Raw genomic sequence first — 13,148 nt, forward strand, 5'->3', positions numbered from 1 at the left:
AAGTAACGAAATGAAGCTATTCTTCGGTAATGTTATGACATTTTATAGTATTAGGACTTGAGAGCTAGTACAATACATAGAGTAAGAGTATACCATATGATCAGCAAAGTATCATTCACGATTAACATGTGTATTTTTACCTTCTTTCCAGCAAAAAGTAGAATAAACAATTAAGATGTTTTAACTCTCCTGGATTGACCTTTACGCTTATAATATCTACTGTGTTGTAGTGTTCTATTTTCAGGTCCGCAAGTTATACAAAGCGCACATAACTACACAAGTTCTTTGGGATCTCAGGTTGTAATTAACTGTCTTGTGCATGACAGTTTTCATCCACAACAAGTCCCACACGTCACATGGACTATTCCACTAGTAGGTTTTGCTTTGAGCTGTCTTACAGTGTCAATATGAGAGGAGGCCTACACAGGGGAGCCGCAGTGCTTCCGTGGTTAGGGTGATGGGCTCATTTATTTATCTTATAAATACTAACGTCTTCATACATACATACATACATACAGGGGGAGGCGTAAAGCTTCTGTGGCTAGGACGATGGACTGATTTATTTATTTATCTTATAACATGAAAAAGTCATCATACATACAAACATACATACATACATACATACATACATACATACACACATACATACATGCTGTTTAAAATCTCTAATGTACCCTAATGTTTCGCTAAAATATTATTTCATCATAGAAAGGTAAAGTTGTGACAGCTTTTAAAGCGCGCTATGACTTGAAACTATGCGACGTCTTCTGATACTAACTGGGATGTATTCTCATAAGAAAATAGTGGATTTAACGACCTTTCGCTAAATCGCAGACTAGAAATTCACAAATTCTTCGTACAAACATTTTAAGTGGCATTTTTTACCAAATAGTTTTATAAACTTAATTCAATTATAGCCTTTAATTAAAGGAGAATTCCAACGACAATATAAATATTACACATTTAATCGTTTTTGCCGATACTGCAATAGATGTTTTGCACTTAAGCAGAATATGAAGGAAGACTCAAGAAAACCAAAGACACCGATATTAGACCTTTCGTTATTCTTTATACCATTTTGGAAGTAACGAATACGATAAATATAACAGAAGCCATTGCTACTCATAATGATAACGCTTCATCTTTTTATCGTTATTTATACCTGTATTACTTCTAGTGTTCCTTTCTTAGCCATGCTCCCTACAAGTCTACTTCTTCTGCTGCTCCTGATACAACTGCCACTGCAACTGCTGCTGTCACTATTGATCTGCATCCGTTATTACTTCTGTAAGAGCTGTTGTAGGACTAATACCACCAACAATATTATTCTCTACTTCAGACGTAATCAGTTTCATCATCGCCATCAATACAATTTCCATCACCAATGTTCATTATTATCTCTTTCAGATAGTCGGCCATCCCTTCCCGAGAAATTTGAAACAAGTTCAAGACGGATCCCTTGTGATACAAGGATTGACAGTGGAAAATTGTGGCCCTTATTTTTGTACATTGACCACTGATTGTGGCACATATGATTCACCGGACTTCTACGTCGCTGTACATTAGTCAAAAGCAGTATATAGTAATGATGTCAGTAAACAATTTACTCTGTGACCAGTGATCTTTTTTTTTCAGTAGTAAAATAACAGGTACCAAGGTACAGGATATTACTATCTTCTCCATTCAATTCCTGCACACCGTTATATATGAAAAACTTACTCATGACAAACACATGCTCAGTACAAAGTCAAATCCGTGTTCAAGACGAGGAATATACAAGTCGAATTCTACAATCAATGTTGGAGATGGTTTAAAGATCACGACCATCGTGCTAAATATATTGTTTGCACGATGAAAACAAGTTTTTTATTTAAAAAATTAAATCTCACAAGATTATTATGATCTTGTGAGAACTTAATACAATACACATACGTGTTTAAGGTTACCCACCTACGCCACAATATTTCTAGTAACGAATGATCCCAATCATTTGTTATGCTTTCGAGATAAGCGAGTTTACAACGAAAAACGATTTATCACTATCTGATGAAAAGAAAGGTTTATAAAACTTTAAATATGTCAAACACTTTATCATACTGAATCAGACAAGTCTAGTTCATCGTTGAAGAGGTGAGGTAGAGGTTATAAATGCATTTTTTTATCCTAGAAGATAAAAATAAATTAGGGAACAAAGTAAAATTAATTGCAGTTCTCGACTTTTACAGTGGACGTGAGTTCCATAAACGAGATCATCACATACTATTCAAGTTCAATTCGAATTAGAAGTTATTTACGTTAAGTGTTTTTAAAATGTAGTTTAAAATAAAGTTGTGAAAGGACTATATTGAATAAGGGCCATTTTCTGCCCCCGTTTGTATGAAGAAAAAAAATCTTGTAAATATCATATCTCTGTGTCTCATTGTATTACTCGATGCATAAATCACCTTATTCTGCATTAAATATGTCTATAAATTTCTTCTTCATACCAAAACACGACCTGTGAACATGGGCTGGTATAGGAAATTTAGGAGAAAATGATACATTTGAGCAACTTGAAACTAAAAATAAGATCTAAGCTAAGGCATGCTCAAACAAGGTATTTACACAAATTGATTAATTTTTATGAAACGTTTTGGGTTCTCATGTTAACGTATGTGAGGACGTTTGCGCTAATCATAAAAAACGAAAAACTTCTTGAATTTTGCTGTCTTTTTATCATTGTCGTTATTATCCCTGTTGCACGGTAGCTGCCTACGTATCGCTACGCGTGAGCAATCAGACCTGCATTTCTAGAGTGCGCTTTATTATTTCCTTCATTATTCTATTAAACAAATTCCGGGAATAATAACTATTCAGATATTTAGAAATCAATGTTATCCATTCATTTCTCTCTTTCTTCATTGTTTCTCAATTGCTTGGGAACACGATTTTTCGAACAGGCACTGAAGGGGAATTTGGAATTATATGTAAACAAAGATTACGTGGAAAAAACATAAAATTGAATTGCATTTTTACAATGCCAATTTTTTGCAAAAGCATGCTGTAAATAATAGGATGAATACATTTATATTATTTATTTTATACGTAAATAACAGGTTTTTTTTTTTTTTCTTCATTGCCATCAAGATACCGTTTGCTACGTTGAATTCACTCACTATTACAGTGTAATTCCGTACATGTAATCTTTAAATGAATCTGTCAATTTCCAGATGGAAATAACAGTTACAACCAGCGTATGTTTTCATTAAATTTTGTTAACTGGGTCTTTATTCATACAGTAACATTATTAATTCTTTAAAACTAAAGCATTAACTGGGCAAACAACAAATGATCGTCTGCAGTTATATAAATCTGTTAGGAAGAACTATGTCATCTGCATGATACACAGATTGACATAGCTTCAATAGCTCAAATGGTATAGAATTATTGTGTCAAATTGTTGCACTAAGTTCGAATCCCCGAAGGTTCCTTTTCTTCTTCTTTTCTTCTTTATTTTTTAAGAGTTAATATCCGTAATATCAACAGCTGTCAAATTACAGGTTTGAAATAAAAATTAGTAACTGCTCAGTTTTCAAAACCAACAAAAAATAATGCGCTATTTGAAAATCATTTTTATTTTAATATCGTGCAAGGTAACATTTGTCAATATGTTATTCATCTAGAATGGAACCATTCAAGGGTACCAATCATTTCTGCATAAAAAAATAATGGTATTGGAACCAGCGTTGTGAAGCGGTTATTCTTCAATAATTAGATATTATAATTTTCATACAAGTTTATTTATGTTCAGTTTTTTCATGCTGAAGTTTCATCACATTTTCCGGTGTACTCGTCCACATGAAGAAAAATCGGTTTTAGACTGATACAAAAATGTTAAACTTGCTTACTAAATCAATGACGTTTCTAACAATTCATGAACTTAGAAACCATTTCTAAACAGTGGGATCCATGTCCACATCACGAAGGAAACAAGGTGACAATTTATTTATGATATTTTAATTGAAAATATTATTTGCATTACCTCTACGCCAAAAGCCAGCAATTATATGAGCCTCAATCATTTGCAAATAATTTTATTTTTATGTTCCTAAAGTGTAATATTTTTATGGGTATGGTATTCATCTAAAATGAAACTAGAGGAGAGTGGCCAAATATCTTTGCCTCAGAAAATGATTGTGGTGGAAGCAGTGTTGTGAAGCGATTATTATTCCATATTTATACACAATAATTGTTTTATAAATGTATTTGTTTCTGCTAAATTTTTTAAGACTTATATTTTATCACATTTTTCTAATCACTCCTCCAATCAAGAAAAACTGGTTTCGGACTGACACATTTTTACTTGCCTCTAAATCAATGATATTTCTAGCAATTACTGAAATTAGAAATTACACATTTTGTTTCCAAACGGTGGGAAACATGTCCCAATGTCAGGATGTCAGCTAAAGTAACTGAATTTATTTATTGTTTGTTAACTGAAAAAGATAATCGTGATATTCTTACCCCCTAACCAGCACAAATAAAAATAAACAAAACAAGTTTGTTTAATCTATTTATCAAAATACTGCATATTTATTGCAATGGCAAATTTCCTTTATTTCATTAAATGATAACTTCATAACTTTGTACACTTACTGATTATAACAAAAGAAGTCATATTTATAATAACATTTACAGATGAAAATCTTTTATTCAAAGGATATCCTGCTTGAATATAAGTACCGCTACCATTACTACTACTACTACTATTACTACTACTACTACTACTACTACTAATAATAATAATAATAATAACAATAACAGCACTAAAAATAATTCTAAAAGAATGTCCATCTCCCTGGTTTGTCTAGTGGAAACATCCATGGGGGGGGGGAGATTTGTCAGTAACCATAAAACACATCAAGCATACAATATATTCTGACCAAAACAATTCTGAAATAAAACGTTTTGAGATGCAACATGGAATAATGGATGACACAAGAATTTGTGATATAAAACAATAATTATGATAATATAGACATTGAAAATACTCATTAATAATTTGACTTTTTATGTCCTTGTTGGCCTGAATAGTTTATTTGTAATGCTTTTTAATCTCTCTGATGAATGTGCAGTCATTGCAAGTTCTGTCTGGTCACCTCCCAGAGAATCTAAGAGGGGCCAAAGGTTAAAACACAACAAATGGCAATTGCAGCAACAGTTGCTCCTCTCAACTGTACAGACAGCAGGAGTGTATCGCGTCTGGGTCATACTGTGGGTGGATCAGTGGGGACGTTACAATCATCAGGATTTGCTATTAGTTTTGGTTAACTACTACCGTTAGGTAATATGTGTTAGTGAGTGCATTTCTTTTATCATATGCTTCGTCGTCTCATGCTTGCATAGGTTTTCATTTTAACACTTCTCTGAACCTCCTGTTATATAGAAAGCCTTTCGGCGAGATAGTCGCATAATTCTTGCGTAGGAATACAGACAAACACTTCGGTCTACATGCATAGTATACATTACTTAAAATATGTATGCACACAATATGCCTTCGAAATCTCTGCCAAATTATAATTGTCAATGTAATAATGTGACTAGCTAGATTTTAATATTATATATGAACACATTTTTATATAACGTTATTTTATTCGTTTCAATTTTTCTGTACATTTGTGAATTTCTTCATTGCCTCCTTGAGGTCCTCATTTTTGAGTCGCTAAAAAGAATCGAAAATAGGCCTACATGTGCAGTGGAGGAGGAGAGAAAGTATTGTCATATATAGTTACTTTAAACAATGAAAAGGTAGAAATTTACTTTGACTGTAATCTTGCACGAAGTAAATCATCATCTTTGCAGGCTCTAAGTGCTGGTAAATAACATTTACAAAACAATAATAAAATGCTTCATGTCTATTTGTTAATTAAAGGTTTATGTTCTTTATAAACTTGTACATCATCTCTTTTCACAGAAAACTGTATGCAGTCAATGTAATGCAGTGTTCCCGCGCTGGTTTAAAAATAGACGCAAAAGGTGTAGAGAGTACAATCCTTTCCTGCATTTTCCAATGCCATTACGTCTAAAACATATTTCCCATTTTTGAGAAGTTCATTAAAAGTGCTGAACCAATAGTATTCTCTTTCTTATTAATGTCCATATTATATATTTATGGATGAATATGTAGTCTATTAATAGATTATAGTTTGACTATAGGCTGCCGCAAAGGGTGTGGAAGATAATGTATTTTTGGTCTTCTAAAGATAGAAACACAGTAGTGTGTGTGTGTGTGTGTGTGTGTGTGTGTTATACAGCCATGAAAATATAAGGATAAAAGTACATAAATACGTAAAGAACATCTGTAATATCCAGTGAAGGTAACAAACCCATGTATTCGGCGAAGAAGCGAACGTACATGCCCCTGTTATGGCCTCATTTACAGTTATTTTCAATAATATCAAACAATCATTTAAATAATTCAAAAATATTAAACATCATTCAATAACATTAAACAATATTTTATTGCGAAACAGTTTTTGTTTTTTATGATTAAGTACCGTTTTGTCAACGTAATTTAGAAACAGTTTTCAGTTGAGGTGTAAGTTCGATAGTCTATTTTTGTCTCCAATGGACCATTTTGGAATAGTTTTAGAGACTAAACTTTATTTATAGAGCTTAATAACCCTTAATATAATAAAACTATATAATGCAAATTTGAATCTGAGTGAATAGCTCATGGTAAAACAGTATCTATGAGAAGTAAATGGAAAAGATGACTAATTTTCATGTCTTTTTTTGATAATGTTTTGACACCATGTAACCATGGCAACGGACACGTAAACACGGAACTGATATTATAAACAAACGTTAACCAACTCAGGTGTACACATCATATAAGGACATTTGGAGAGGGGGATGAAAATGGTACTTATTCAATATAGTTCTTTCGAGTCTGACAATTAATTGTCTACCCATACCTTGCCACAATGCTTGTTATGGAAATATTTTGTTTTCCTATCCCGTTCTTTAAATTTTTTTTAACACATCACTCGGAAGACACCTAACTTTAAATGTGTCAAACACTGTATCATTTTGACTCAAACAAGTCTAATGCGTCGTTGAAGGGTTGGGGAAGACAATATAAATTAAATTTTATATCATAACTCGCAAAACAAATCAAATGTTTAAAACCGATCCATAAGACAACAAAAAGTCTTGGAAAAGTGTAAAATCAATTGTAGTTCTCGACTTCATACGGCATACATGTGTTCCATAAACAAGATCAGCAAATACCATTTAGTTCCATTTAAAGTATTGCTATTTACAATGAGTTTTGAAAGGTTGAAAGTCTAGTAGTAATATGTCGAGTCTGAGTATAAATTGTCTTCCTTTACGTCTACTCATTTCGATCAGCAATAACAATATATTCAAGACGGCTAATGTGGTGACCATATTCGACATCAGATTGACACCATTTTCATTTAAGACCAACTAGACATCATGTCTCCTTGTGCAAACCCCATGTTGGTATGACTTTATGTAGATAACAAAAAAATGATAGAGACCAAAGAACGAGAACAAAGGATTTAGATGATAGGTGGAGTACCACCTGCTCATTCTGCTAGTATTCCAAGTGCAATACTGCCAAATGATGAAAGTTCTTTCTTTTAACTTGGTTTATATAATAAGAATATTGAATCAGCCTGTATGTCGAGTCGTAGCTCATAAAATCAGGAACGATGATATATTGCTAGACCTATTGGGATTTCACTCACGTAACATCGATGATTTGAATACCGGACACCCCCAATCGATGAGCAGCAACTTTGTTTTAATCAGACTAGTTTTAATCTTAATTGGCCATAATTGCTTAAAGCTAAGTTGAGAATGTCCTTATCTATAGTTATTGGAGTGAACTAAGAATGGTTTGAATTATGTAACGGTCATTAAGGTCACTTTGTGGTGTGATTTAGTTTACATTTATACATCTAAGTGGCATGTATTTCTATTTTGAATGTGTTTAATTTTCGTTCATATGTATAATTTATTAGATTTGTTCTACTCGACGTTTCAAGAGGACATGCTGTTTTACTACGTGAGCTAACAGCTTATTCGTTTGCGAAACCATTATAACCAATTCACTTGTGGTATCAGGACAATAACTTACTTATTGTATATTCTGATGAATAATTAGCATCATTTGCGAGATATCTTCACATTACCTTTTGGAAACATTGCAATAAATATGATTTTTGTTTCTTTATTTAACATTATCGATATTTAATGTGTTCCGCAATAATTTTCCTTCTGACGCAGAAAACGTCATAAATGTAAAATTTAGATGACTTCATAATGCCGTGACAACGTACACCGCATGCGGTCAACGCAGGTTATATACAACTATAGTGTTTCATCCAATTCAATACTTTGTTTAAATAAGTAATGAAATATGATGCAACGGTCGCTATGTTTCACAGCGAAACAAAATCTCCTCGTTGTTTAGATACTATCGTACCGTCATCTAAAAGTATCTCCAAACAAGTACGTTACCTCTTGAGGACATGATAAGCTCTATATGGACATTAATATACGCTGTGTCACTGTTGAGAGTGTGTGGCCTGTTCAGGCATGTATATTCTATCCATCTATGAGTGAAAAGGTCTACAAATGCCACCACTCGCCAAACTATTCTCCACCGATAGAGAAGTTAATTAGAGAAATGTATCAGAGCTGTTTCACCGACATGTAATAAATACAGACCTGTAGCTTTATTTTCTTGTAATCTGTCAGAACCAATCTTTCTCTTGCATACTAAATGATATGGACCTAACACAAAACTTGTCATGCTATTATTATAGGTGCAACATCTGTTTTGGCAGATTTCAATTTCAAGAGCTGATGCATGGCAAACATAATTATTTCTCACAATCTGATTTAATAATCAAAGCTATATAATGAAAATTTAAGAGTATTATGAATTAAATATAAAATGATCCGAAAAGTCCTTCTGAAGTTCAACAGAAATCTAATGTTTCGAATGAAAAATGTCAGATCCTCGCTGCTGAAAACAGTCCTGATTTATCACAATGGCATTGTTCACAACTCTTTTGAATAATTCACAATATTCCCATGGTAACTAGTTTGTCGTACGAACTCATTGCAATTCCAAAGAATAAGCTATTTCCTCTCAAATATCTAAGCACGATATAAAATACATCTGCATACTGACGTTACAACACTAAAAGAAATGAATAATCCGAAATAAGAATTAATTAATTAATGAATTAAGTCTGATTTTCATACTTTAAAATCTGCCACTCCAAAAGTTTGCCACCCTGGACAGGTGCCCTTTGAGATGAACGGAAAATTCGTCATTCTGTGTGTGTGTGAGAGAGAGAGAGAGAGAGAGGGAGTTGTTGTTGTTGGTGTAGTGTTTAACGCCATTTTTCAGCACACGATAATACTCTCTCTCTCTCTCTCTCTCTCTGTCTCTCTCTCTCACACACTTTTTACATATATATTTTTTCCGGTAGTACATATTACAGTATCTGTGTACTGTACCGTTATGTTGGTAGTTACCGTTAGCAAGGAACTTACGCAAATTCCCGAGAAATCTTGTTACAAGCTGTTTGATATTAACAACAAAGTTATCATTTTTCATCACTAAATATTATGAAAATATCATTATTATTATTATTATTATTATTATTATTATTAAGACTTGTGTTTGTCATTAATTAATTTTGAATATTGCCAATGTAATTATATTTAAAAACCTTTAGTCACATATTTGACAAATATCACGTATGTCAACGTGGTGGCCAAATGAGATGTTCTGGAAGACATTCGGGTCAAAATCAAACTAAGGAAACTTGTAATATTACAAATGTAATTATATTTAAAATCCTTTAATCGCATGTTTTACCCTTGACATATGTCAGTGGGACATTGAGAAAGATATTCAGTCCAAATATAACATTTAGCACAAAAAAATCGGACTAAAACTACGCCAAATATGTTATTTACAATCAACATACATATAGCAAATTCATCTACTATAAAATACTGACCATTCAGTTTTGGTTTGTGAGGCAGTGTTTTGGTTCTGAGCTGCGACATTGTATTTTTATAGCATTATAATCGTTCTCTTTTCAAATTATTTAATGGATATAATATTTTATCATTTTGTTATAAACATATAAATTGAGAGAGCGAGAGAGAGAGAGAGAGAGATTTGCAGCTATTGATAGGCGGATTTGGTTTTAAACAGTGTTCCAGCCACAGACAATTAAAATATAAGCATTAGAGATTAAAAGAGTGGAAAAAAGAAATTGGAATTATTTACATTCGACTTGAACTATGTGAATGGATTATCACATGGGTTCTCACTTAGAACATTTGTAAATAATTTGTATGATAGAAATGAAACGAGTCCATTTCCCTAATTTGCTGAACAAGCATAATATCATATATCGTTTCGATAAGTTCATGCTTTGTTCTGTACATTGTGTCTATTCCATCAGCCACCACACACATGAATATTTGTCATGATTGATCATCCATATAATCAAAGATGTCCACTCTCTTGCCCAAAAGGATATGAAGTAATGGGTCATTGTCCTGAGATAAAAGCCAGTGTGAGTCTAGAATGTGTATTGCATCTATTATATTTTCAAACATAGTATTACTTTCATTACTTAGGGCTTGACAGTAGAGTAACATATGCTTGACTCTGTCTGTAGTCAATCTTTTGCAGAGTTTACAGTTATATTCATTCTCTGTTAAAACTGAACACATAGTTAAATAGGCAATGTTAGCGAAAGTCCACGTTTTATTAGGAAAACATTTACCAAGCTTCCAGACAGCGAGTGGTTGAAGAGTAGTATGGACACTTGCATAATGTAAAAGTTCAGGTCTCATTTCAAGTTTAGATCTCCACAATGATTCTTCGCAGCAGTTAACTACCGTTTCAATATTCCTCCTACAGGCTGGTTTCGGGACAGATTATAGGGTGTTCACGTATAGGTAGAAGAAACCACCAAGCTGGTATTTCAAAAGAACACGATATATATCTTTAACAAAACCAACGCTCTCGCTCTCATATATCAGGAGGTCAAGAATTCTTCTCTTGAATATGATTTTCCATGCTGGTGAACCGTTAGCTTTGCAGATTTTATTGAAGAAACCTAACTTGATTTTATCTACATATCCCTCACCTGACCACAGTACAAGACTGCTAATTGTTATCTCTGTAGAAGAGCGCTGATCAAGACCTATAATTCTTCTTGAAGCTTTTCTTTGACATAGTCCCAGAGCATAAGTTTCTTGTCATCACCAATATACTCAAACATATTCTTCTATGAAGGATGCCATGCCACGTCATTTACAATTGATGTATGCTCTTTAAAAATGATAATCGCATCAATAAAGCTTATTTTTGTAGGCATGGAATTGATATCCCATGAACAAATGACGTGGTCGTCTGAAGCACGAATTAGATTGCCATTTTGAATGGGATTCCAAGAACGTCTACATCCTTCTTCCTCGTGACCTTTCAATGTTAGTTCTGGACTACATCTTCCACTGAGATCAGGTTCAGATGGTTGTTTGATGCAGTCAAATACCAGCACATCACTGTATGATGTCTTTGTTGCAATGATGCAAGGATTCTGTGGCATGTAGCAAACCTTGTTCACCTCACCTTCGTGATTGACTTTCATCTCTAATTCTACCTTCCAGTTGAATGATTCGTAGTCGTAATCAAGAGCATTAAGCTGATGAGTGTCATTGGGCAGCTCTACACTAGCTATCAGCAAGTAGTTTTGCTCATCCGAACTCGTGTGTGTTCCCAATATTCGTTTGTGCAAAGAGTGTTTTCCCCTCTTGTCTTCTGATATAGGGCAAACATTGTGTTGTGAGACATGGCCTTTCCAGCGTATGTCTCATCACTAAGCCATTGAGAACAGATTTGTCCGCCTTAAATGTCCTCTTTTTAATTGCAACTAGAAATATCTTCAGCTGCGTCATGGAAATATCCTTCGTTGTCAGTCATGGTTATAAATATTGCGTCTTTTGATTCCAACAAAAAGTGCCACAAAATTAGTCGGGTTTTTTTCTAACGAGTATTGGTGTGGTCCCTCTCAGATATGTATCATATAGGACAACACCAACTGCCTAAAGTTACAAATGGATTTTATGTTTTTATGTTTCCTCCATAATGTTGTATGATGTTTGTGTCAAGTTTATCAAAATTTGGATTTTATACATTTCGATCTAAGGTTTACACACCTCCCTACTCTAGTATTTAAATGCTCTTCAGACCTGGCTGGTCTTAGAGCTTTATTTATATTAATGATCCTTGCCATGGATCCGTGTTGTCCAGTGTTTACCATGTATGTATGTTATATGTTTTGTACGTCATCCCTATGTTTCTGTATTGACTGGCTCATAAGGATAAAATTCTCTGAGTTTTTACTTAGTTACATGTATGTATTTGTGTGAGAAGAGATAGGTAGATTATAAAGAGTCAGAGAAAAAGTAATTGGGTAATTTGTTGCTTGATGTGTGTGCATAGGTTTCTATGTTCCCTGTATTTTGGTTTTCATAATGTTCTTTTTAATTTGCCTTGCTTTTGGGAAGATCAGACACGACCCATACTACATCGTGTTAGCCGCGTAGCTTAGGTGTCGTACCATCAACTACTCCTTAATCAACAAGGCCAAGCTCCCTGCCCCATTGTATATGTGCATGTTTCTGTTTGGTAAATAATATGTTAATTTACTTGCAAGATGACATGTAGAGTAAGGTACTTCATTTCCGATTTAAAGCGGTATAGAGTTAATATACCCTATCAAATCCATGTCTATTTCCCAATCCGTTTGTAAACAATAAGTTTTTGGCTTCTACTGCGTCACATATGTTGTTTTTTTTGTATTTTGTTCATTATTAGTTGTTTATCTGCGTCATTATTAAGATATCTCAGGATTAGGTGATCCTTAGAGTCTATACAGTTAATACACCATCTACATGGTTTTATGGTTTTAATGATGTGCCTTTTAAAGGTCATCTCCCATGTTAACCATTTATCATGCAGGTAAAGGAACAGCCTACTTTGTATAGACGCCGATCCTATACCTGCCCAATTTTTTCATATAGTTATCCAGTTTAGG

At 33.6% G+C, this 13,148-nt stretch overlaps 1 protein-coding gene and 1 pseudogene across 1 annotated transcript in view; one reads left to right on the top strand and one right to left on the bottom strand.

Annotated features, from left to right (window-relative positions):
• LOC149793251 (ectin-like) overlaps positions 1 to 1,619 on the top strand; it is a 43,046-nt gene extending 41,427 nt beyond the window's left edge. The window contains exons 7-8 of the mRNA XM_089967227.1: positions 245 to 372; positions 1,408 to 1,619. Coding sequence (XP_089823353.1) covers positions 245 to 372; positions 1,408 to 1,566 — 287 coding nt within the window. The 3' untranslated portion in view covers positions 1,567 to 1,619. The remainder of the gene's footprint in view (positions 1 to 244; positions 373 to 1,407) is intronic.
• Positions 1,620 to 11,252: 9,633 nt separating this feature from the next.
• Positions 11,253 to 12,006, bottom strand: LOC149793252 (histone-binding protein RBBP4 pseudogene; annotated as a pseudogene).
• Between the last annotated feature and the right edge of the window lie 1,142 nt (positions 12,007 to 13,148).

The sequence above is a fragment of the Sinohyriopsis cumingii genome, chromosome 8 (assembly GCF_028554795.1).
Source record: "Sinohyriopsis cumingii isolate HCF-2022 chromosome 8, ASM2855479v2, whole genome shotgun sequence".
Lineage (NCBI taxonomy): Eukaryota > Metazoa > Mollusca > Bivalvia > Unionida > Unionidae > Sinohyriopsis > Sinohyriopsis cumingii.